Genomic DNA, 22,733 nt, shown 5'->3' with positions numbered 1-22,733 from the left:
ACTACCAGAAAGATGCAGAGGCTTTGGAGAGGGTACAGAAAAGATTTACCAGAATGTTGCCTGGTATGGAGGGCATTAGCTATGAGGAGAGGTTGGAGAAACTTGGTTTGTTCTCACTGGAACAACGGAGGTTGAGGGGCGACCTGATAGAAGTCTACAAAATTATGAGAGGCATGGACAGAGTGGATAGTCAGAAGCTTTCTCCAGGGTGGAAGAGTCAATTTCTAGGGGGCACAGGTTTGATGCTGCGAGGGGCAAGGTTTATAGGAGATGTACAAGGCAGATTTTGCACACGGAGAGTAGTGGATGCCTGGAACTTGTTCCCAGGGGAGGTAGTGGAAGCGGATATGGTAGTGACTTTTAAGGGACGTCTTGACAAATACATGAATAGGATGGGAATAGAGGGATATTGTCCCTGGAAGGGTAGGGGGTTTTAGTTAAGTCAGGCAGCATGATCGGTGCAGGCTTGGAGGGCCAAAGGGCCTGTCCTTGTGCTGTAATTTTCTTTGGTCTTTGTACGGAGACAGGGAGGCCATTTAGGGATTTGAAAACAAGGATGACATTTTAAAATCCTTGATTAGGATCCATTGTAGGTCAGCAAGCACAGGGATGGTGGTGAATTGGGACTTGGTGGAGGTAACAGAGGCAACAGAGTTTTGAATGATCTTAAGTTTATGGAGATTAGAGAATAGGAAACCAGCCAGGAGCCCGACAAGTCTAGAAGTATTGGATCTTAATAGCTCTAATGTATCTTCTCCGATGGACTGATCACATCACATATTGGTTTAACATGTGAACAAAGAACAATACAGCATGGAAATGGGCATTTCAGCCCACCAAGCCTGCGCCTATATGCGTCTCCCATTCATGTAACTATCAAGATACATCTTGAACATTGCTAACATGTCTGCTTCCACCACCTCCACTGGCAGTGAGTTCCAAGCACCCACCATCCTCTGTGTGAAAAGCTTTCCCTGCACGTCTCCCCTAAACTTACCAGTTCTCACCTTAAACCTGTGCCCTCTCGTAGTTGATCCTTCCATCCTGGGAAAAAGCCTTGGACTATCCACCCTATCTATGCCTCTCATAATTTTGTAGACTTCTATCAGGTCGCCCCCCTCAGCCTCCATTTTTCCAGTGAAAACAATCCAAGTTTATCCAACCTTTCCTCATACCTAACACCACTCAGGCCAGGCAACATCATGGTAAACCTTCTCTGCACCCTCTCCAAAACATCCATGTCCATCTGGTGGTATGGCAACCAGAACTGCACACAAACTGAAGTTTTATATAATTGTAACATATCTTACCATCTTTTGGACTCGATGCCCCGGATGATGGAGGCAAGCAAGCTGTATGGCTTCTTGACCATCTTATCCACCTATGTTGCCACTTACAAGGATCTGTGGACCTGTACGCCCAGATCCCTCTGCATGGCTTAAACCATTGTCTTATCCAAATTTTCCATATTCTCTTTGCTCAAGCTCTATTTAAGAGACTAAGTTAAAATCAGTCACCCATTAGTCAGGTCCAGTGTGTTGATCTGGAGATTTTTATGCCCAAGATAATTTACCTCAAACCCACTTGATACTTAATTAATTTTTCCATTTTACCCTGCAGTTACCTAGGAGCCTTTCTGGGTGAGATAGCAATTGGTTTGAATTTACAGCAGGTTGGTCATGTGCCTATTCCCACTCGGGATTCATTCCAGACAAATGAGACATTTCTTCCTTTTTGGTTTAGAATTGGATAGCATTATAATTGGACCAATGTCAATATGCATATTTCCCGGCACCCGCCACCAATTCCACCTGGAAGGACAAGGGCAGCAGATACATGGGAACACCACCACCACCTGTAAGTTCCTCTCCAAGCCACTCACTATCCTGACTTTGAAATATATTGCCGTTCCTTCACAGTTGCTGGGTCAAAATCCAGAAATTCCCTCCCTAATGGCATTGTGGGTCAACCCATTGAACATGGACTGCATTGATTCAAGAAGGCAGCTCATCTTTACCTTCTCAAGAGCAACTGGGACGGGCAATAGAATGCTGGCCAGCCATGTCCCAAGAATGAATTAAAAAAGTCTCTCAGCCATCTTGACTCTGAAAGATTCTCATTGCACCCTCTGCCACAACTTCAATCCTCTCCAACCTATATTTTTGGACTCATCTTTGGTTATCTCCAGATCTCCACCCCAGCATCTGTTCATGTTGTACATGGAGAATTGGCACTAGAAAGCACAGAGAGTTAAAAATAACAGCTTGATTTATTGGGTGGTGTTCACTACATGGATGCTTCTTCACTCTGGCAGTTTCCCTGTGCTAGTAACCTGTGACGTGACTTCTGGTGAATACATGAATATATTAACATACAGTGCTTAGTGCAGCTACCAAGAATCAATACTAATACACAACATTCCTCACCTCTGTGAAATGCCTGGAGCTTTCACTACTTTAAGGATACAATATAAGTGGAAAGCATTTTTGGCTGATGCTAGGATCCATGCACCCTCACCAAAGAAATCTTGGCATAATTAGAGCACTTTACATCCTTCATTCTATTTTCACTATGTTTTGTATTGTGGAGTCACCTTCAACTTATAGTACTCTGACTTGCTTACCTACTTTTTTTTCAATAGTTACAGTTGGTAGTTCTTAAAGTTTATTTATTAGTGTCAGAAGCAGGCTTCCATTAACACTGCAATGAAGTTATAGAGTCATAGAGGTCCATAGCATTGAAACAGAGCCTTAGGCAAAATTTGTCTATGCAGCCTTTTTTATTAACCGCTAAGCTAGTCCCAATTACCCGCATTTGGCCCATATCCCTCTATACCTATCTTACCCATGTAACTGTCTAAATGCTTTTTGAAAGACAAAATTGTACCTGCCTCCAATACTATCTCTGGCAGCTTGTTCCAGACACTCACTGCCCTCTGTGTGAAAAAATTGCTCCTCTGGACCCTTTTGTATCTCTCCCCTCTCACTTTAAACCTATGCCCTCTAGTTTTTGACTCCCTTTGGGAAAAGATGTTGACTATCTAGCTGATCTATGCCCCTCATTATTTTATAGACCTCGATAAGATCACTCCTAATTCTCTGCGCTCCAGGAAAAAAAGTCCCAGTCCATCTAGCCTCTCCTTTAACTCAAGTAGTCAAGTCCTGGTAGCATCCTAATAAATCACTCTTTGAAGTTTAATAATTTATTTCTATAATAGGATGTCCTGGTAGCATCCTAATAAATCACTCTTTGAAGTTTAATAATTTATTTCTATAATAGGATGACCAGAACTGGGCACAGTATTCCAAGTGTGGCCTTACCAATGTCTTGTACAACTTCAACAAGACAGTCCAACTCTTGTATTCAGTGTTCTGACCAATGAAACCAATCATGCCAAAAGCCTTCTTCACCACCCTGTCCACCTGTGACTCCACTTTCAAGGAACTATGAACCTGTACCTCAAAGTCTCTTTGTTCTATAACACTCCCCAACACTCTACCATTAACTGAGTAAGTCCTGCCCTGGTTCAATCTACCAAAATGCATCACCTCACATTTATCTAAATTAAACTCCATCTGCCATTTGTCAGCCCACAGGCCCAATTGATGAAGATCCCATTGCAATCCTAGATAACCTTCTTCACTGTCCACTATGCCACCAATCTTGGTGTCATCTGCAAACTTAATAACCATGCCTCCTAAACTCTCATCCAAATCATTAAAAGAAATGACAAATATCAGTGGACCCTGCACCGATCCCTGAGGCACACCATTGGTCACAGGCCTCCAGTTTGAAAAACAGCACTCTACAACCACCCTCTGTCTTCTGTCATCAAGCTAATCTTGTAATCATTTGGCTATCTCATCCTGGATCCTGTGAAATTTAACCTTATGCAACAACATACCATGCTGTACTTTGTCAAAGGCCTTGCTAAAGTCCATGTAGACAACATCAACTGTGCTGCCCTCATCTACCTTCTTGGTTACCCCTTCAAAAAATGCAATCAAATTTGTGAGGCATGATTTTCCATTCACAAAGCCATGCTGACTATCCCTAATCAGTCCTTGCCCCTCTAAATGCCTGTAGATCCTGTCTTTCAGAATACCTTCTAACAACTTACTCACTGCAGATGTTAGGCTCACCAGCCTGTATTTCCCAGGCTTTTCCCTGCAGCCATTCTTAAACAAAGGCACAATATTTGTCTTCAATCTTCAGGCACCTCACCTGTGGCTGCTGATGATTCAAATATTTCTTCTTGGGGATCTGTAATTTCTTCCCTAGCCTCCCACAACATCCTGGGATACGTTTCATCAGCTCCCAGGCATTTATCTACCTTGATGTGCTTTAAGACTCTTCCAGCACCTACTCCATAATATGTACAAGTTACTGTGAAAATCCCTGAGTTGCCACACTCCAGCACCTGTTCGGGTACACTGATGGACAATTTAGCATGGCCAACACACCTAACCAGTACATCTTTCAGACTGTGGGAGGAAACTGGAGCACCCAGAGGAAAGTCACACAGACGTGGGGAAAATATGCAGACTCCGCATAGACAGTGACCAAACCGGGAATTGAACCCAGGTCCCTGGTGCTGTGAGTTAGCTGTGGTAACTACTGTGCTAATAAATTTATATATATTAGTTAAGAAGTTGTAAGCGTGCATTTTCTAATGAGTCCCTGAACTTGCTTATATCATGTCACTGTGGTTAGAAAGCTTTAATTAGGGTAAGTTGCAATCAGTGTACATGGATCGATATGTAAGCACAGATGTCACAGTTTTACTAATATCATTCATAGTCATAAAAGAATTTCCACTTTATGGAAGCAATGTATGCACTGGATAAAATATGTTTCTTTATCCATTGTCTGTGAGCTCCTGTTCGATTCTGTTAGCTTCACGTAGATATCTTTTGCAATGTTATCGTTATCTTCAAGTTGATTTTCTTTGTTATTTAGGAACAATGTTCTATTGAACATCGCCAAAAGATGGCACGGGAAGCTGTGAAGGGACAACCTGCAAGTCCATACACCTACCTGTTCAGAAGGTAACTGGCCTTTCATTCTTCTAATTAATGAGGTTCATCAATGTGTTGATCAGAACTGATGCTCACCAATTTGACATTGCGATATTTCTAATGGAGAGGGTTAAATAAGTTTTGCTTTCACTAGACATTTTAACCATTTATTTCAATGCAGGAAGAACTGCTCAATACATTGACATTCTGTTACAAAGACTCTGTCCACTAGTGGCAGGATGCTAGTTCACCTTTTTTATTTATGTGGGTGGATGGTGGGGAACAAGATTGTGTAATTTCCAACCTCCCATCATCATTTTTTTTCATTCTCTACTGAAGCTGATAGCTCTCACTGGTGAATCAAATACAAATACCTCACTGGTAGCAACCCCCATCCCTCCCATCCTCACTACTCTTTTGTGAGCCTATACAGTAATTGGGGTTAGGCTTCCCAATGATTAGGTGCTTTGTAGAAAGTATTAGACATGGGTTGATTCTTGGGGCCTTGTATGTACTCTCAGTTTTGGATGGCTTATGCTGCAAAGTCCGACTGTTGAAATAAGTCTCACACTGCTGCCTACAGCAATGTCACAGCCTTTAACTAGCTGGGCAAACTACTGACAGAATGGAAGAACATGTGACAAAGGTTTTCATCACTTTCCAGGTACTTAGAATACCATGCAGATCACTGACCTTTCTGTGTAGTTGTTATGTAAACTTCTAATTCACTGAGGGACGGTATTGTGCTGACTGGCAGCTGGACGATCAGTGATATTAATGAGTGCTTCTGCATTGTGAATGCGAGGGGGAGAAAAATGTCAACTTACTTGTTCAGCTTGTTTGTTTTCTTTTTCTCAATCTTCTCTCTCGATTACAGACAGTTGACTTTGGGCATGGTGTAAAATCATCCTTGTACCCAATCCCAACACTTCCCTGCCGGACAAGTTAAAATTTCCTTTGAATGTGAGCAGGTTATTCAATTGTATCATTCAGCTGAAATGGCTGAAAAGTTATCATCAGCATTCTCCTTAGCCCAGAGGTTCTGAATGTAATTATAGGTTCCATATCAGGGGGTGATCCTTGGGGCAAATTTTGCGATGGGCAGGCATGAAAATTCAGACTGCAAGTTTGTTGCCTCCATCCTGCCCCAAGCTATTTTTCTGGAGATAGCATTGGAGGTGGAAGGGTTATCCACCAACAAATGGTGAGGAACGAACTAAAGTAGATGACAGATGAATTATTTGGAATTTTCCAGTTGGCCCTTGCGGAGTTGGGAATTAGCCAACTGCTTGGACTCAGCTTCCTAGCAGCAGGCCAGAGGGCTGGCATTCCAGACAGATGTTCGGGCTTTCCTCACCTATGAGGCAGCTTTGTTAACCCATCCACTGTCAGAGGACAGCAATTTATTGAATAGTTCATAATGTGTGGCATTCTGTCATGCAGCATCAACGTTATTGTGGTCCACTATAAATTAAACTGATTTTTAATATATGGGTAACATTTCACTTTTACTTATTAGATCAGGAAATATATATTTGAACATGGAGTGCTGCTGATGGTTTTCGGTTATATACTTTGGTATGGAGCGATAAAGCATAGTTAGAGTTATAGAATCCCGACAGTACAGAAGGAGGCCATTTAGCCCATCGAGTCTGCATCAACCTCAGTCCCATCCAGGTCCTATCCCCGTAACCCCCACACATTTACCCTGCTGATCCCCCTGATATTAGGGTCAACTTAGCATGGCCAGTGCACCTAACCCGCATATCTTTGGACTGTGGGAGGAAACCGGAGCACCCGGAGGAAACACGCGCAGACATGGTGAGAACGTATAAACTCCACACAGTCAGTGGTCTGAGACTGGAATTGAACCTGGGTTCCTGGTGCTGTGAGGCAGCAATGCTAACCACTGTGCCGCCCAGATGTTGAACCAGATGTTCACTGTAGCTATTCCAATAGTACCGCAGGATCTTTTATATTCCTTTCTTACATCAGGTGTTACACATTTAGATGTAAAGCAAATCTTGATGCAGACATTAAAGGAAGCGACATCTGACATGACAGTACTTCCTCAGTACAGCATTCAGTCTTGATTATGTTGTGGACTAACAGGGAGCCACAAAACATTTGTGGTCAAATTAGTATAGTTAAGCTATTCTGTCTTCTCATCCATCCCCTCCTTCCCAAGGCATTCCCAGTCCATTGCCATTCCATTCTTCATCACCCTTCCTTCCACTCTTCCCATGTTATCCCCATTGATAGGAATAAGCTATTTGACCCATTGAGCTTGCTCCATCCTTCAATGTCATCATGGCTGATCCTCTATCTCACTGCTATATTCCCTTTCTCTCCTCCTAACCCTTAATGTCTTTAGTGACTAGAAATCTGCCTATTTCCCAAGTTAGGAGAAACATTATCCCAGCATCCAGTCTGTTCAACCCTGTCAGAATTTTGTACTTTTCAATTTGAGCCCTCTTATTCATCTAAATCCCAGTGAACATAATCCTAGTTGACGCAATCTCTCCTTGTATGACAATTTTGCCAACCCAGAAATCATTCTGATGAACCTTCGTTGTACTCCTTCTACAGCAAGGATATATTTTCTTAGCTATGGAGACCAAAACAAAGAACAAAGAAAAGTACAGCATAGGAGCAGACCCTCCCCTCCACCATCCATGCCAATCATGATGCCCTAACTAAACTAAAAACAAAACCTTTTGTTCTTACTTGGACCGTATCCCTCTATTCCCTCCCTATTCATGTACCCACCCAGATGCCTCTTAAATGTTGCTACTGTACCTTCTTCCACCACCTCCTCTGGTAATGCGATTCAGGCACCTTGCATTCTCTGCATGAAAAACTTCCCCTGCACATCTCCCTTAAACTTTTCTCCTCTCACCTTGAACCTGTGACCCCTTGTAATTGATACTTCCACCCTGGGAAAAAGCCTTTGGCTATCCAGCCTGTCTATGCCTCTCATAATTTTCAGAAACTTCACACAATGTTTCGGATGTGGACTCACCAAGGTCTTGTACAGCTGCAGTAAGATATTCTTGCTCCTATTCTCAAATCCTCTTGCAAATAGTATGTTAGGCTTCATTGCCTTCCTAACTGCTTTCAATGACTAGTGTACCTTTTGTATCAAATTAGTATAGTTATTATCTCATCCACTCTATCCATGCCAACACGCCCATGCAGTCTTTTGCCTCCCTTGCCATGAAACCTTTCCATGCCATTCCCCACATTTCCCACCACATTTCCATATTGATCCTCACCTTCCTAACACCTATTGAAGCAGTAGTTCCTCAGCTGACATCTTAAAAACCATCCAAATTATATTCAGTAGGATTGGTTATGTCCATGCATAGAAAGCAAAGTTGACTCTCAAAGTGAAACAGGATCTCTGTTTACTCATTAAAATTAGGATGGGTGAGCGAGGGTACCTTCCTGGATTAGACCATTTGCAATCCTGACTGACATTTCTTCCCACATGATCCCCAATTGATACCATTGAATCCTTCCAATGCACCAAGCCTGTGTCATCTCCTCTCATGCCATCCACATGCCATTCCATCCTGCCCATACAATCCTCTGATGCCATGGAGAGATTCATGAACTTATAGAGAGATATCTATACAGGACTGAAATGGATTTACGTAAGAACATAAGAACATAAGAAATAGGAGCAGGAGTAGGCCATCCAGCCCTTCGAGCCTGCCCCGCCATTCAATAAGATCATGGCTGATCTGTCGCTGCTCAGTTCCACTTTCCCGCCCTCTCCCCATAACCCTTAATCCCCTCTCCTATCAAAAACCCATCAACCCGCGTCTTAAAAATATTTAGCGAGGCAGCCTCCACCACTTCAACGGGCAGAGAATTCCAGAGATTCACCACCCTTTGAGTGAAGAAGTTCCTCCTCAACTCCGTTCTAAACCGCCCCCCTTTTATCTTGAGGCTGTGCCCCCTAGTCCTACTGTCTTTTTTGAGCGGGAAGAGTCTTTCCACCTCTATCCTATCCATCCCATTCATCATCTTATACGTCTCAATGAGATCTCCCCTCATTCTTCTAAACTCTAACGAGTACAAGCCCAGTTTATTCAGCCTCTCCTCATAGCTCAACCCCCTCAACTCCGGTATCAGCCTAGTAAACCGAGTAAACATTCAAGGAATCATTACTAACCAGTAACTTACTGTAACATTTGGGTTCTGAGTATTGAATATGGCAATTTTCTGATCTATCTGACACAAGATACCTGCAGGAAGGTATAAGGTCCTTTGTCTCACATGCATGTTTGTGTGCACCAGCCTCCCACCAAATCAAATGGTCAATCAGAAAGAATGGCTAAAAATTGCATATTATTTGTATTGTTATGAGAGATAAGTAGAATGAAAGACTGTGCTACAAAGTTTCTGTCTTGATGGAGAAAGAAAGGAAGGAAATAGATTTGATTGATTGATATTTTGAGACATTTTAAGTGGGGAGGAAATTAAGTTAATGCTAATGAATTATCTTCCTTCAGGGTTCAAAACTTTTCCAAAGTCATGAGCATTGGTGGTAGTGCATCAAATTTCACTTCCTACACGTCTCTTGTCGCCATTGTCAGCGACACTGAACATGAACCAAGCTCAAGCGAGGCATCTGATTTAACCAGGTATGCCTGTTCTGATTTAGTTTTGAGTTCTTTGACAAACAAGGATACATTTTACAAATTGATTTTTATTGCCACTTTTGTGCTCTTCAAGGTAAAAGGTGCTAATGTTGGAGAACAGAGGAACCTCAGGAATAGCACATTAAAATTCAGATAAGAGCTTTGTTCTAAACAATGTCCCACTCTCAGAAGAGCATTCCATTCTCCCTACACCCGTGTCCCGCTCCTAACACCAGCTATGATGTGACCTCTCAAGTTTTGGCAGGTAGGGGCAACTTGACTTCGTAGGCCCATACTTTATCGAAACCGAATTTACTCTTCCCCAGATCTATTTCATGTAAGCAGCAGGGAATGTTTAGACATATGTGCACAAGCTGCTCACGCACACACGCACATCCACACCCTTGTTGTATTTAATTCGATAAAATAAATGACTGAGGAACACTTTTTTAAAGAAACTCAGGTACAAAGCCTGTATAATCCTATCCCTCTAGTTTGTAAATTTCATCGCATGTCTCTTGTAAGAAAGATAAGCACAGACTGACAAAATGTAGGAAAACAATTATGATTCCCCATACAATCAGCTCCTGATGTCTAATGTGTTACCACAGAACAGACGAGGAGGATGAACATTCAGAGGGCTTCCCTCATACACCCTTAGGCAGTATTAATAATGACCTTACTACATTGATCTTACTACCAACAGCTGATGTAATTTTTTTTTTGGCAACACTTTAGAGATTAAAATGCAATCAGTGCACTCTCCTTGCCTCCTCTTGCTCACTGAGGTAGTAATTATTTTCCACATCTCAGAAAGTCAAAATTGCAAATCCACATTCAGCATTCCTAGACTTGACCAAGTCCCCCACATACAGATTGGCGGGGAGTGGAGAGGGGGTACAATTCTCTGGGGCCGCCAGTTGTAGGTGGGATTCTGGAAGGCCCGCGGAATTGGATGAGAAGGCCGATGGCAATGCCAGGATGCCCAGTGGACATTGTCATGCTTGCAATATGCAAGGGGCATTGCCCAGCCCTGACCCCGACCACCTGGGGGCTGCAATGGTCTCCGCTCACACTGGAGAGGCCATCACATCAGGTCTCTGCCGATGGAGACCAGCTGTGATTCTCACCAGTGAGGAGCAGGTAATTGCAAGTGAGCCCAGACGAGAGTGTCTGGAACGCACTAATGACGTTTTAAGTGATGTCATTGATATTGAAATCAGCTTTGCACCATCAGATTCACGCCCTTTTTGGGCGCAAAGCTGATTTAGTTGGCAAAATAGTGCTGGTATGATTGGGAGAGACAGAAAACCGGTTCTGAACCTGATTTTACAGCTCTTGCCCTACCTTACTGTCTTGCCACACTGACCGGCCGGCATGGCGAGTGGTAAGATCAAGACCCCCCGGTCTAAATGGACCAATTTAATCAGGCTTTCTTGAGTTTAAAAAAAAATGAGTTCATTAGCTACTAAATGTGAGGAAACAAAATGGCAAGCACATACATTCACATAGATTACAAATGTAAAGTGAGTCCAAAAATAAGTTCTTAAAAATAACATGTAACTTAGTTTTTGACTCGTCCATGAGGAATAGATGGTGAAACATTATGGTCTTTTGAGATTCGTGTTTCCAGTGGTGCTGGATTTAACAGTACTTGGATCATAAAGATCAAGCCCAAGACAGGAGTTGAGAGTCCTGTCTTGTCAGCTTGGATTGGGAATGTCTCACTTGATGAGACTCTGAATTGGACTTGATTTGATTGATTTAGAAAATAAATTTTTAAAGAATGTTTTGTTTTGGGATTTCAGGATTTAGCAGCTTAGCTGAGAATAGTAGTCCTGTTTCCTTTTCAGATTTTATGATTTAGCTCCTTTCAGCAATCAGAAAGAGAGATTTTCATTTTATCTGTCAGAACAGGGGTGACTGCCAGTGTGTTTCCTTGCTTCTATGTCACATACTAGTGACTTTCTATCCCAGACACTTGTGTATTTCTGGAAGAGGAAAAACAGGTCTGAGTATAACTTACAGGATAATTATCAGCTCCCATTATCTCCATAGGAGATGGTATTACATGTTTGCATGGCTTCTACCTTTGAAATGTCTGTCTGAAGAAAGGTCTGACGTTCCATTGTCTCTCTCTTAGTATCACCCACACAGGAACCTCTCAGTCATGGAATTTTACATTCTCAGAATTTATATCCTCTGCTATCTTGGCTTGTAAAACCATTTTAAAAAGCACATGACTTATTTAAAAGTCCAAAATATCCCTATATAATTTGGGGTTTTGGTCCATCATCATGACACTAGGACTATTTCCACTTGTGCAGAATAATAAGTGCAATCTAATTCTGGTTGTTACATATTTAAGTAATTGCTTGGTTGCATTAAAAATCAGTTACGTGATTTGATGGTGATTTCATTAGAGTATTGTGCAGACTTCTGCTTTAGTTTCAGTTTGTCTTCTAAGAAATCACAGATTCTGGCTGATTCCAAAGTGGCAACGTTTTAGGATGGAGGTTGACACTGGTGTCACTGAATCTTTAATTGCTAATACTACATATCAACAAAAGCAGAAGTATCTTACTTTAAAACCAGCTGATGTGACTTTAAGGACATACATGAAAGAGATTGTGCTGTTAAAAGGTTACACATGATCAATGTAGAGTTGAGTGGACAAACAGCAGAGTTCCTTCCCCATGGTAATCTTCCAGCTCTATTTGGAAGAGAGAAGATAAAGCTTAACTGGAGTGCTGTCAACAGACTGGTCGATGCCAAAACAGGTGTACAGCACCTTCTGAATAAATTAAAGTGTGTATTCAAAGGAACATTTGACTCAATGAAGGCAAGTGAAACTCAAGGTAAAGTCAACCACCAAGTCTCAAAGCAAGAGCGGTGCCATGTGCAAATTTATCCCAAGGGGAAGAAGAATTTGCATGACTAGTTAACATTGCTGCGTTAAAAACGGTTATAATGACTGGGCTACCAGCATTGTACCTGTTTTTGTGGTGGTTTTAAAGCAACCACGAATCCAGTCTTGTGTGCTGATTAATATCTGCTTCCTCTAATTGAAAATTTGTTTGCTGGGTTATCAGGTGGGCAGAAATTTAGCAGGAATTGATCTTTCACAGGCTTACACAGATGCATATAGTCACTGAATCGCAAGCATTGCTTACCCCCCATCATTACTCGTAAAGGTTTTTATGATTATAAAAGATTGCCTTTTGGGATAACATCCACCCCAGCCCTACTTCAAAGATCAATGGTTCAGATTATAAGTGGTCTCACTGATGTCCAATGTTACCTGGATAATATTCTAATGACAGTGTCCAATGAATAAGAGCACTTGAATAATTTAGAAGCATCATTGGAATGTCATAAAGCACATGGTCTGCGTATCAAGAAAGAAACATGATTTTTCTCAGATATCAGTCCAGTATTTGGGTCACATTATTGATAGGAAAGACCTGCATAAAGCACTTTAAAAGGTGGAAGCTATTTCAAAAGCGTTGCAAACGCTGAATGAAATGCATTGAGGCCCTTTCTAGGATTAGTAAATTATTATGGCAAATTTCTTTCTAACTTAGCTACATTATTGAAGCCATTGCCTAATTTATTATGTGTAAAACAGTCATGGAACTGGCCAACAGAATGTGACAAAGTATACAAGGATGTCAAAGATGCTTTGCAGAAATCTGAAGTATTGGTTTGTTTTAATCTGAAGCTACCATCAGTGTGTGTTTGTGATGTTTGGGCTTTCTCAGAATGATTTCTTAGAATCATCTCCAGAAGTACCAACTTCTTCAGTCACTTGTGTTATGAATACTATTATAGAAAACTTAGTTGAATCTCAATTGCCTGGTGATTGTGTCTGTGTGACTATACCACATGGGAATGATGCAGAAGAAGTTGCAAATCGTACCTGTAGGACCAAGACAGACAAATTCCAGAGCATTATATACAACGAAAGAGGAATAGACATCTTCCTGATTGGTTTTCTTATTGAGTGTGTATAATGATTAATGATACAGGGTTCTGTATTCAGATTATTATTGAGCTTATGTATAACATTGTAGCAATTTGTTGTTATGACTATAGGAGTAAAGGGGGAAGGACGTTACATAATTAAGTAGTTGCATGATTACTTTAAAAGCCAATCGCATGATTGGGGAATTTCACAGTGACTTCATTGCAGTGTTAATGTAAGCCTATTTGTGACTAATAAATAAACATTACTTCTACTTTTTACTTTGACGGTGATGCCATTAGGGTGTTGGCACAGGCTACTGTTTTAGTTTCAGTTTGTCCTCTGTACAGGCAGCAGTTCCTTCAATTAATCTGTTGTTGTTGGTTTGAATCTAGGTGTGCAAGTCGTATCATTTCCCTTTATTTAAAACCCACAACCTGGAACATAGAACATTACACTGGTGAAGACAGGTGGGCTGGAGATGATGTGAGTGTGCTGGACTGGTATTTAAATATGATTCCAGGAACTTTGAGCCAGTCAACTGAGGACAAGCAGATGAATCAGCTGCTGGCTGGAGAATCAGAGCAGAACTCACCTATGCACAATTAGTAAGGTTCTGGCGTGGGATTCTGCCATTCTAATTGGTGGGACAGGGGCTGTTGGAATGGTCCTCTCAAAGTGGGAGAATTCCATCCCACATCTCTGCTCCTTCACTGTTACTGAAGCACAAAAAGCTGGAATTCCCTCCCTAACAGCACTGTGGGTGTACCTATACCACAAAACTGCAGCGTTTCAAGGAGGCAGATCACCACCACCTTCTCCTGAGCAATAAGGTACGGGTAATAAATGCTGGTCTTGTTGGTGATGTTCACATTTTGAGTGAGAACAAATGGAATAAACTGAAGAAGGTACAAGTCTAGATAGAGAGTGCAAGACATGGTGGTACATTTTGGATCACTCAGTAAAGAGCTGACAAAGATAGAAATGGCTGATTAGCCTCCTTGCTTCTATGGTTGAGTTTAAAATCAATCTCTCTCTATATTATGACATGCTTCTCTTTCCAACAGGACAGGAGAGCACTTCTGCCAGCTCTTGCAATCCTGTTATGATCCCAGGCCAATGTTTAACAAAGCACGGCAGGCTCCCAGACGGATTCCTGCCATCAAGTGCTGGTAAAACTCTTTAGGTGTCAAATATTACATTCCACCCTTACAACTTAGACAAATTTCTTTGTCATACTTCCAGCTGATTGGTTATACACTTAAAACTCTCTGGTCTGGAATGCTTTTGATCAAGTCATTTCTGGATTTTTGGAGTTTTCTGGATTATAGAATGATGCTTAGAATCTCTTTGAACTGGAAAATACTGTAATATAAACTTTTATCTGAAGTATGAAGCATGATAAAACATAAAGCAGTGAAAAAAATTCCAAATACTGTATCACCTTTCTGCTCTGCTCCCAAAGTACTGTACTAAAATGATGCTGTGAGCTGCTTGGGTCCTATTAAAAAAATTCCTATTAATTGGTGTTTCTGAACAATAGATTTCCAGACCGGAGATGTATGAATTCCAAAATATTGATCGTCTCGTATTCGAACTTACTGAGATTTTAAATTCAGTAATTTGGTTGTATATGATGACTGGGATTATGCCAAAAAAATTCGAAGGCCGCGATTCTCCTATCCTGACCCATAAATTTTTTGACGGATCGGGCTGGAAGAATTGCGCATGCGCTGATTCGTGGGATTCGCGCTTGCATTCCTGCACGTGCACATCTCCCAGTGACGGATATCTGGCATGGTTGGGACCACACTGGAAACTGGCGGCAACAGCAGAGAAGTAATTTTAATCTTATTTGAATGTGATTACTGGACCCAGGATTGAAGTTTCAGGCGTAATAGCGTCTCCCACCCCGCCAGTACAATTTCACTCCTGTGGGGTTTAGATTAGCTCCCGTCTTTTGTGGAACTAGTGGGAGACCCTGCTGGATTGAAAGGGAGGGCAATCAGGCCCATCCCCAGGGTTTGGTGGCGGGGGTGTGGTGCCCCCTGGGCATGGGCACCCAGGCAATGCCAGACTGTGTCCCCGGCACTGCCCAGAACAGCACAGCAGGCTGGGAGAATCGCCCTCAATTTTATTATATGCAAATTATTCAGAAAAATGTAGAAAGTGTTTATCATGAGCAAAAAGACTGATCAAAGAACAAAGAAAATTACGGCACAGAAACAGGCCCTTTGGCCCTCCAAGTCTGTATCGACCACGCTGCCCGACTAAACTAAAACCCCCTACCCTTCCGGGAACCATATCCCTCTATTCCCATTCCCATCCTATTCCTGTATTTATCCAGACACCCCTTAAAACTCACTATCGTATCTGCTTCCACTACCTCATTTACAGAAAGCTTGCAGTTGAGTGGTTTTGTATAATAGTATGATATTTATTATGTTGTAAAATAATGTATCTTATAACTCACCATGGGTAGTGCCTTACAGAATTTCTGTGTGCCATTTTATTAGTCAAACCACAAATCTTCCCCGATATTATCACACTCTGTGAGCAGGTTGGGAATTCATCCAGCCCTTAAACAATCATTATCAGAAAAATCCATTCATTTTTTCCTTCAGCAGCATCTTGGCATCACAGGCAGTGAACAAAGCCATCTTACATAACACAATGATTACCTCCCTCTGGAAGTCTGCACAGCAAGGTGATAATCATTCATAAACGTGGAGTGGGCGGAATGTGTAAGGCACAGTGATATTCTTCTTTCATTCAAGGCAACACTCGTTCCAGTTTATTCAACCCTCTTGACATCTAACATCTCAAGACTGCTGCCTCACAATCATTGTGGGTATAAGTTCTGCCTTTGGGAGGCAATCCAATTTTAGGAGGAATGATTAATTACACCTTAACGAGGTGTCCTTGAAATCAAATATTCTGACACATCTCACAAGCCAGGACTGTGAGACTTACAGCTTTTCACTGGCACGATGCCAAACAAATGTAAATATTTTCACCCTATTTTAGACATCAACTGCAAAGATTTTTGTTCTTCTGTACTTCAATTCTGATCTTTAAGGAACCTTCTCTGTATAAAAGATACTGTGATAATATTTTGCATTTCCCAACTTCTGATAAAAGATGAATATTTTCTCCAATGGCTTCTCCTTTGAAAGGAATTGGATTTTGGAACTTCCGATTAGTTTATTCTAAGGTGCAATTCCACAGAAAGTACCAGAATTGCCTTTTCTTTATGTGCTGGTCCTAGTAATGGGCTTTGGCAGGCTATTCCACTGCAGAGGGTATCACAACCCAGCCTATGCCTATTAACACAACTTTCATTTATAAAGCATGGTCCTTACAATGTGCTTCACAGTCCCAATGTGCTTCACAGGCATGTTTAAGAAACCACACACATTAAGATATTATGTTGGGTGACCATAAACTTGACCAAAGACATTTTCAAAGCATCTTACTAGAAAGTGAGATGGAGAGGCAGATGCTGAAAACCTCCGACCTCGTCTGTGGCTTGGATTCTCCGGTGCCACTGCAGTGAATGCCATGTCTGTTCTGTCAGGGCTGCTACTCCCAGACTGCTGTTCTCTTTTCACATAAGTTTGGTCATAGATTTGTGACTTTTTCCTGGGTTCACAAATGCTGCAGTAAACTGCTTTACTGTCTCATCCTCAGGACTTAGGTCTCACTTTTTTTGTTTACATTTGTCCATCCCATTTTCCCAATCTGTAGCTTTGGCTTCTTGCCCTCACTCTTGGATGTTGAGCCAGTGTTTGTACTTTCTTGAAGTCTTTCCTGCTTTCCTGATTATAGTGGCCTCCCTCCACTTGCTTGACACTTCGGGTATTTATGATACCACTGTGCCTACTTTGGACAGCTGAACTTCTGAAGTAGCAGCTTCATCTCCTGCTTCACTATTACTGGGTTCACGAATCATCAGATTCCCTCTCATCTATGTTGACTGATCCTCATAATATCTCAGAATATGTGCATGTAAGGTACAATGTGCCTCTTGCACTTCTGCATCTTGCTCAGATGCTCCAAATTCATACCCAAGTCCCACTGCTCTCGAAGAGTGAGCTCGCACTGTCTGGTTACAGTGTTGTACTATAGCTATCTTGCCGTCTGTTCCTAACACTTTCCAGGCCCTTTCCATTCTTTTTTATCCTTTCTTTTATAGTAGACCCTATGCACTTTCTTGAAGTATACCCCTGATGGTCTGGTGTGATGTCTTAGGGCCCTTCTTATCCATTCTGAAACATCAGTCTCAATGAAAGCCTTTCTACCTGCATGAATAGCATTTAAGTGTGCAGAAAACATGGAGCTAATACTTGTCCCTTCCAGCTCCAGGGGAGAATCTCTTAAAACTAATGGCAACTTTGGATTCCTCCCATACACCAACTGGTATGGACTCTAGCCCCACACCATTTTAACAAAAGTTTTGAGTGCCCTGTCTATGCTAATGCAACCTGCAATATACAGCCCAGTTGATCAACCAAAATTTTATGCAATATGTCATCTGTAACCACATGATTCCTTTCACAGAGGCCATTGCTGAATGGGCTCTCTGCAGCAGTGTGCCTCATTACAATATTTAAATTTTCGCACATATCTTGAAACTCATCATTTGCGAATTCATCTCTGTCACTTCATAGGCTGTCAAAAATTAAGACGGTGCTTCCAATCCTGTTTCAATCCAGTAGTTCATAATTTTATCTAGAATTGTCTTTTTATCTTTGCTGTAAATCACCACAGATACGCTAAACTGGGTAGCCATGTCCAGAAAGTGCAATAGATAGATGCCTTTGTCCATCGCCATTACACCATTGAAATTTCGTGCTAGTGTAGACTCATGACTGGATGCGGAGGTGTCCTTCTATATTTTATGCAAGTTTCACACTGGGCTGATATTTGTTGTATGAGATCAATATATCAACAAAGAACAAAAGATAACACAGCACAGGAAACAGGCCCTTTGGCCCAACGAGTCCACACCACCATTTTAACATTATGAGTCCCCTCTCCACCCATGACCCTTGTCTATGCTTATGGCATTCCACATTGAGGGAAGACTAATTTAGGGACAATTTGTTACACCAGTCAGCCTAACAGCACATCTTTGGGGTGTGGGAGGAAACAGGAGCACCCGGAGAAAACCCACGCAAGCATGGGGAGAATGCGCAAACTCCCGCAGACACTGGCCCAAATCTATGTATCTGCACAGCAAACAGTGATAGTCACTGAGCTGTCGTGTTGCCCAGCATCTGGTCCAGTTTAAGCGTACACTAAAGACGTGAAGTACTAGGCTACTCTCGAAACATCCAAGAGCAGCCCTGGTACAACCCATCGCATGTATGCCCCTTGTTGGACAACAAGGCGGACCGAAGAACCTGTGGATTAAAAGAGAAAAACATCAATAACATGCACATCCTTATACAAACATTCAAGGGAATTCCCAGAAGCTCAAAAGTAAAACAAGTGAGCCAGAAAATATGTTGGAAGGTCCATAGGAATCAGTTGATTCCCAGGGACGTCCCAAGGCTCCTGAACCTTATTTAAAATAGTCTCCTATATCCCTCCATCTCCATCCCACTCATGTGCCTATCTAAGTAATTCTTAAACAACGCCAGCGTGCCTGCCTCCACCACCTTGCTTGGCAGAGCATTCCATACCCCCACTACCCTTTGTGTGAAAAACCTCCCTCTAACATCCGAATTATACCTCGCCCCCACCCCCGCCCCCCTCACCCTAAGCCCGTGGCCCCTCGTAATGTGAGTTTCCAATCTTGGAAAAAGCTTACCACTGTTTACTCTATCTATGCCCTTCATAATCTTATATACCGCTATTAGATCTCCCCTCAGTCGCCGTCTTTCTAGGGAAAACAGCCCCAATTTGCCCAATCTTTCCTCATAACCCAGTCCTTCCATACCAGGCAGCATCCTGGCAAACCTCCTCTGCACTCTCTCCAGGGTCTCCACGTCTTTCCGGTAGTAAGGCGACCAGAACTGGACGCAGTACTCCAAATGCGGCCTAACCAACGTTCTATACAACTGCAACATTAGACTCCAGCTCTTATACTCTATACCCCTTCCTGTAAAGGCTAACATACCATAAGCTTTCTTCACAACCTTCTCCACTTGTACTGCCACCTTCAAAGACTTGTACACTTGCACCCCTGGGTCCCTCTGTATTTCTATACTTTTTATAGGTCTACCTTTTATCATATAACTCCCCCCTACATTATTTCTCCCAAAATGTATCACCTCACATTTATCAGGATTAAAGTCCATCTGCCATTTATCTGCCCAGTATACCAGCCTATCTATATCCTGTTGTATTGCCTGACACTGCTCCTCACTGTCCGCCAGTCCAGCCATCTTGGTGTCATCTGCAAACTTGCTGATCACACCACGTACTCCCTCTTCCAAGTCATTTATGTATATTACAAATAGAAGAGGTCCCAGTACTGAGCCCTGAGGCACATCACTAGTGACAGACCTCGACCTAGAGAAGGACCCTTCCACTACTACTGTCTGTCTCCTATTACCAAACCAGTTATCAATCCATCTAGATATCTGTCCTTGTATTCCATGAGCCTTAACCTTTTCAACCAACCTGCCATGAGGGCCTTTGTCAAACGCCTTACTGAAGTCCATAGAGACGACATCAACAGCTCGTCCTTTGTCAACCGCTTTTGTCGCCTCCTCAAAAAATTCTACCAGATTTGTAAGGCAAGACTTCCCTTTAACAAAGCCATGCTGCATATCCCTAATCAGATCGTAATGCTCTAAATGCGCAACATCCTATCCCTAAGAATCCTCTCCATCAACTTGCCTACCACTGACGTCAAACTCACCAGCCTATAGTTACCAGGGTTATCCCTACTACCCTTTTTAAACAACGGTACCACATTCACTATCCTCCAGTCCTCTGGGACTTCACCTGTGTCCAAAGAAGAGACAAAGATTTGCATCAGAGGCCCAGCAATTTCATCTCTCGCCTCCCTAAGCAGCATTTCCTTTGTCCAGCACACCTGCACACTGCAGTAGTGCTGTCAGTCTCTGTGGTGCTGGATGACCAAACTGCTTATGGAGTTTCAGAATAATCTTTTTTTTGTCCATCATGCTGTTGTCTGTTAGCAACACTAATGCCTCATGAATCCTTTGATCTGATAATTTGGGTTCACTTAAAGGAAGACAATAATGGCCAGATCTTGTAAAATGTAGGTCCACATCCTAATAGCTGGCTATTACATCATTCTGTAATTGGTTCCATGGTTTACTGGGTCAGTTGACCCTTACAGCTTTTATCATTGGTCACATTACATGCAATACAAAATTGACACTGGTGGCTACATTCTAACATCCTATCCCTTTTCCTCATCTTTTCCCAACCTTTTTTGTGCCTATCAGTGACAAACTTTGTTATAGACCCTTCTGGTCCCCAATTGTATTATTTTAATCCCCAGACATATCTAATGTTCCCCCTTGCCTCTGGCCCGCACTTCTGCGATTTGGAGCTGACTCATTTCCAGGACAGCTTTACTGGCCCAAGATCTCAGGGGTGATTCTGACCTGCCCTAATCTTTATTTCCCTGTCCTGCCTTGGTCATCATTGCTTACTGCACAGCCTTGCAGTGTAGTGTATCCAGCCAACCAGTTCCTCAGTTGCCTGTGGTGATCCTGCCGACTACGCCAATTATTGCAGGATATTTCAGTCACCACATGGAGTTTGGCAAGTGTAGAATCAAGCTGTTAAGTCTTCCTGTCAGAATTGAAGGTTTCAGCAGCCATATTTATACTCTTCCCCCCACCCCACCAGAAAGATATGCATCACAAGACAATGGTTCTGTGGACATATTAATTTAGCTAACGCAATTAATAACTGTAAAATTCAGGCAATAACATGCAGTTTCTGTGGCCATATTGTACTAGCTAACCCAATTAATAGTTGTAAAATTCCATTGATAAGACAGAGCTTAAAGTTTATTTATCAATGTCACGAGTTGGTTTACCTTAACAGTGCCATGAAGTTACTGTGAAAATCATCTAGATTCCCACACTCTGGCGCCTGTTTGGGTACATTAAGGGAGAATTTTAGCATGGCCAACAGCATGTCTTTTGGACTGTGGGAGGAAACTGGAGTACCCAGAGAAAACCCATGCAGACATGGGGAGAAGATGCAGACTCCGCACAGACAGTGACCCAAGCCAAGAATTGAGTCCAGGTCCCTGGCACTGTGAGGCAGCAGTGCTAACCACTGTGCTGCCCCTAGCCTCTGTGGCCCTATTGGTCTAGCTAACCCAATGCAATTAATTGCAACATGGAATTTCAAACTTATTACCTAAACTTAATACTCCTTAATCCTTTTAATTAATTCATCTTTTTTTTTAATCAATCGTGGATTGCAATGATCATTTAAAACAGTTTTTAAAAGATATCCATCTATAAACCTATATACTTTAGGGAGTGTGGTGATACAGTAGGAGTGAAGATAGGAATGTCGCTAATGGGTAAAACATATTGACAGTTCAGGTGTGCAAAAGTTATCCTACTGAATAATAAGTTCCACTCTTGATCCATTCTTTGCATATATATCATTCACATATATTATGTGATGGTACGTATATTGTATGGCTGTACATACTGCTTCAATTGTACGTATTGAGAATTTTCAATGTGCGAAAATTAAATAATGTGTTACTTTATTCAATAAACTAGGAAATGTTGTTGATCTGAACATCAAAATGATCCACATTCATCCTTCAATGTGAAAATCAAGCAGGATCTCTGGCTAAATTATTGCTATCACTTTTGATCAACTTTACATTTTCAGCCTTTTCTGGTATAGCTGTTCTTGGAATGTGTCCCTTCACTTTGCATTTTTCTACTCTATTTGAAATACATAATTCTATTTCACCCAGATGGTGGTGAATTTGTGGAAATCGCTGCCCAATAGCGCGGTGGAGTTTGAATTGTTGAATGATTTCAGGAAGGAGATAATCTATTTCTAACAAAAAAAGGGACAAGGGGATATAGGGAACAGGTGGAGAGGTGGATTTGAGACCAGGGAGAGATCAGCCATAAT

At 42.0% G+C, this 22,733-nt stretch overlaps 1 protein-coding gene across 1 annotated transcript in view; it reads left to right on the top strand.

Annotated features, from left to right (window-relative positions):
- lrguk (leucine-rich repeats and guanylate kinase domain containing) overlaps nt 1-22,733 on the top strand; it is a 145,931-nt gene that overhangs the window by 121,266 nt on the left and 1,932 nt on the right. The window contains exons 17-18 of the mRNA XM_080207899.1: nt 4,960-5,048; nt 9,539-9,670. Coding sequence (XP_080064025.1) covers nt 4,960-5,048; nt 9,539-9,670 — 221 coding nt within the window. The remainder of the gene's footprint in view (nt 1-4,959; nt 5,049-9,538; nt 9,671-22,733) is intronic.

The sequence above is a fragment of the Carcharhinus amblyrhynchos genome, chromosome 19 (genome assembly GCF_965287045.1).
Source record: "Carcharhinus amblyrhynchos chromosome 19, sCarAmb.v2.hapA, whole genome shotgun sequence".
Lineage (NCBI taxonomy): Eukaryota > Metazoa > Chordata > Chondrichthyes > Carcharhiniformes > Carcharhinidae > Carcharhinus > Carcharhinus amblyrhynchos.
This window is presented reverse-complemented; position numbering and strand designations above follow the sequence as displayed.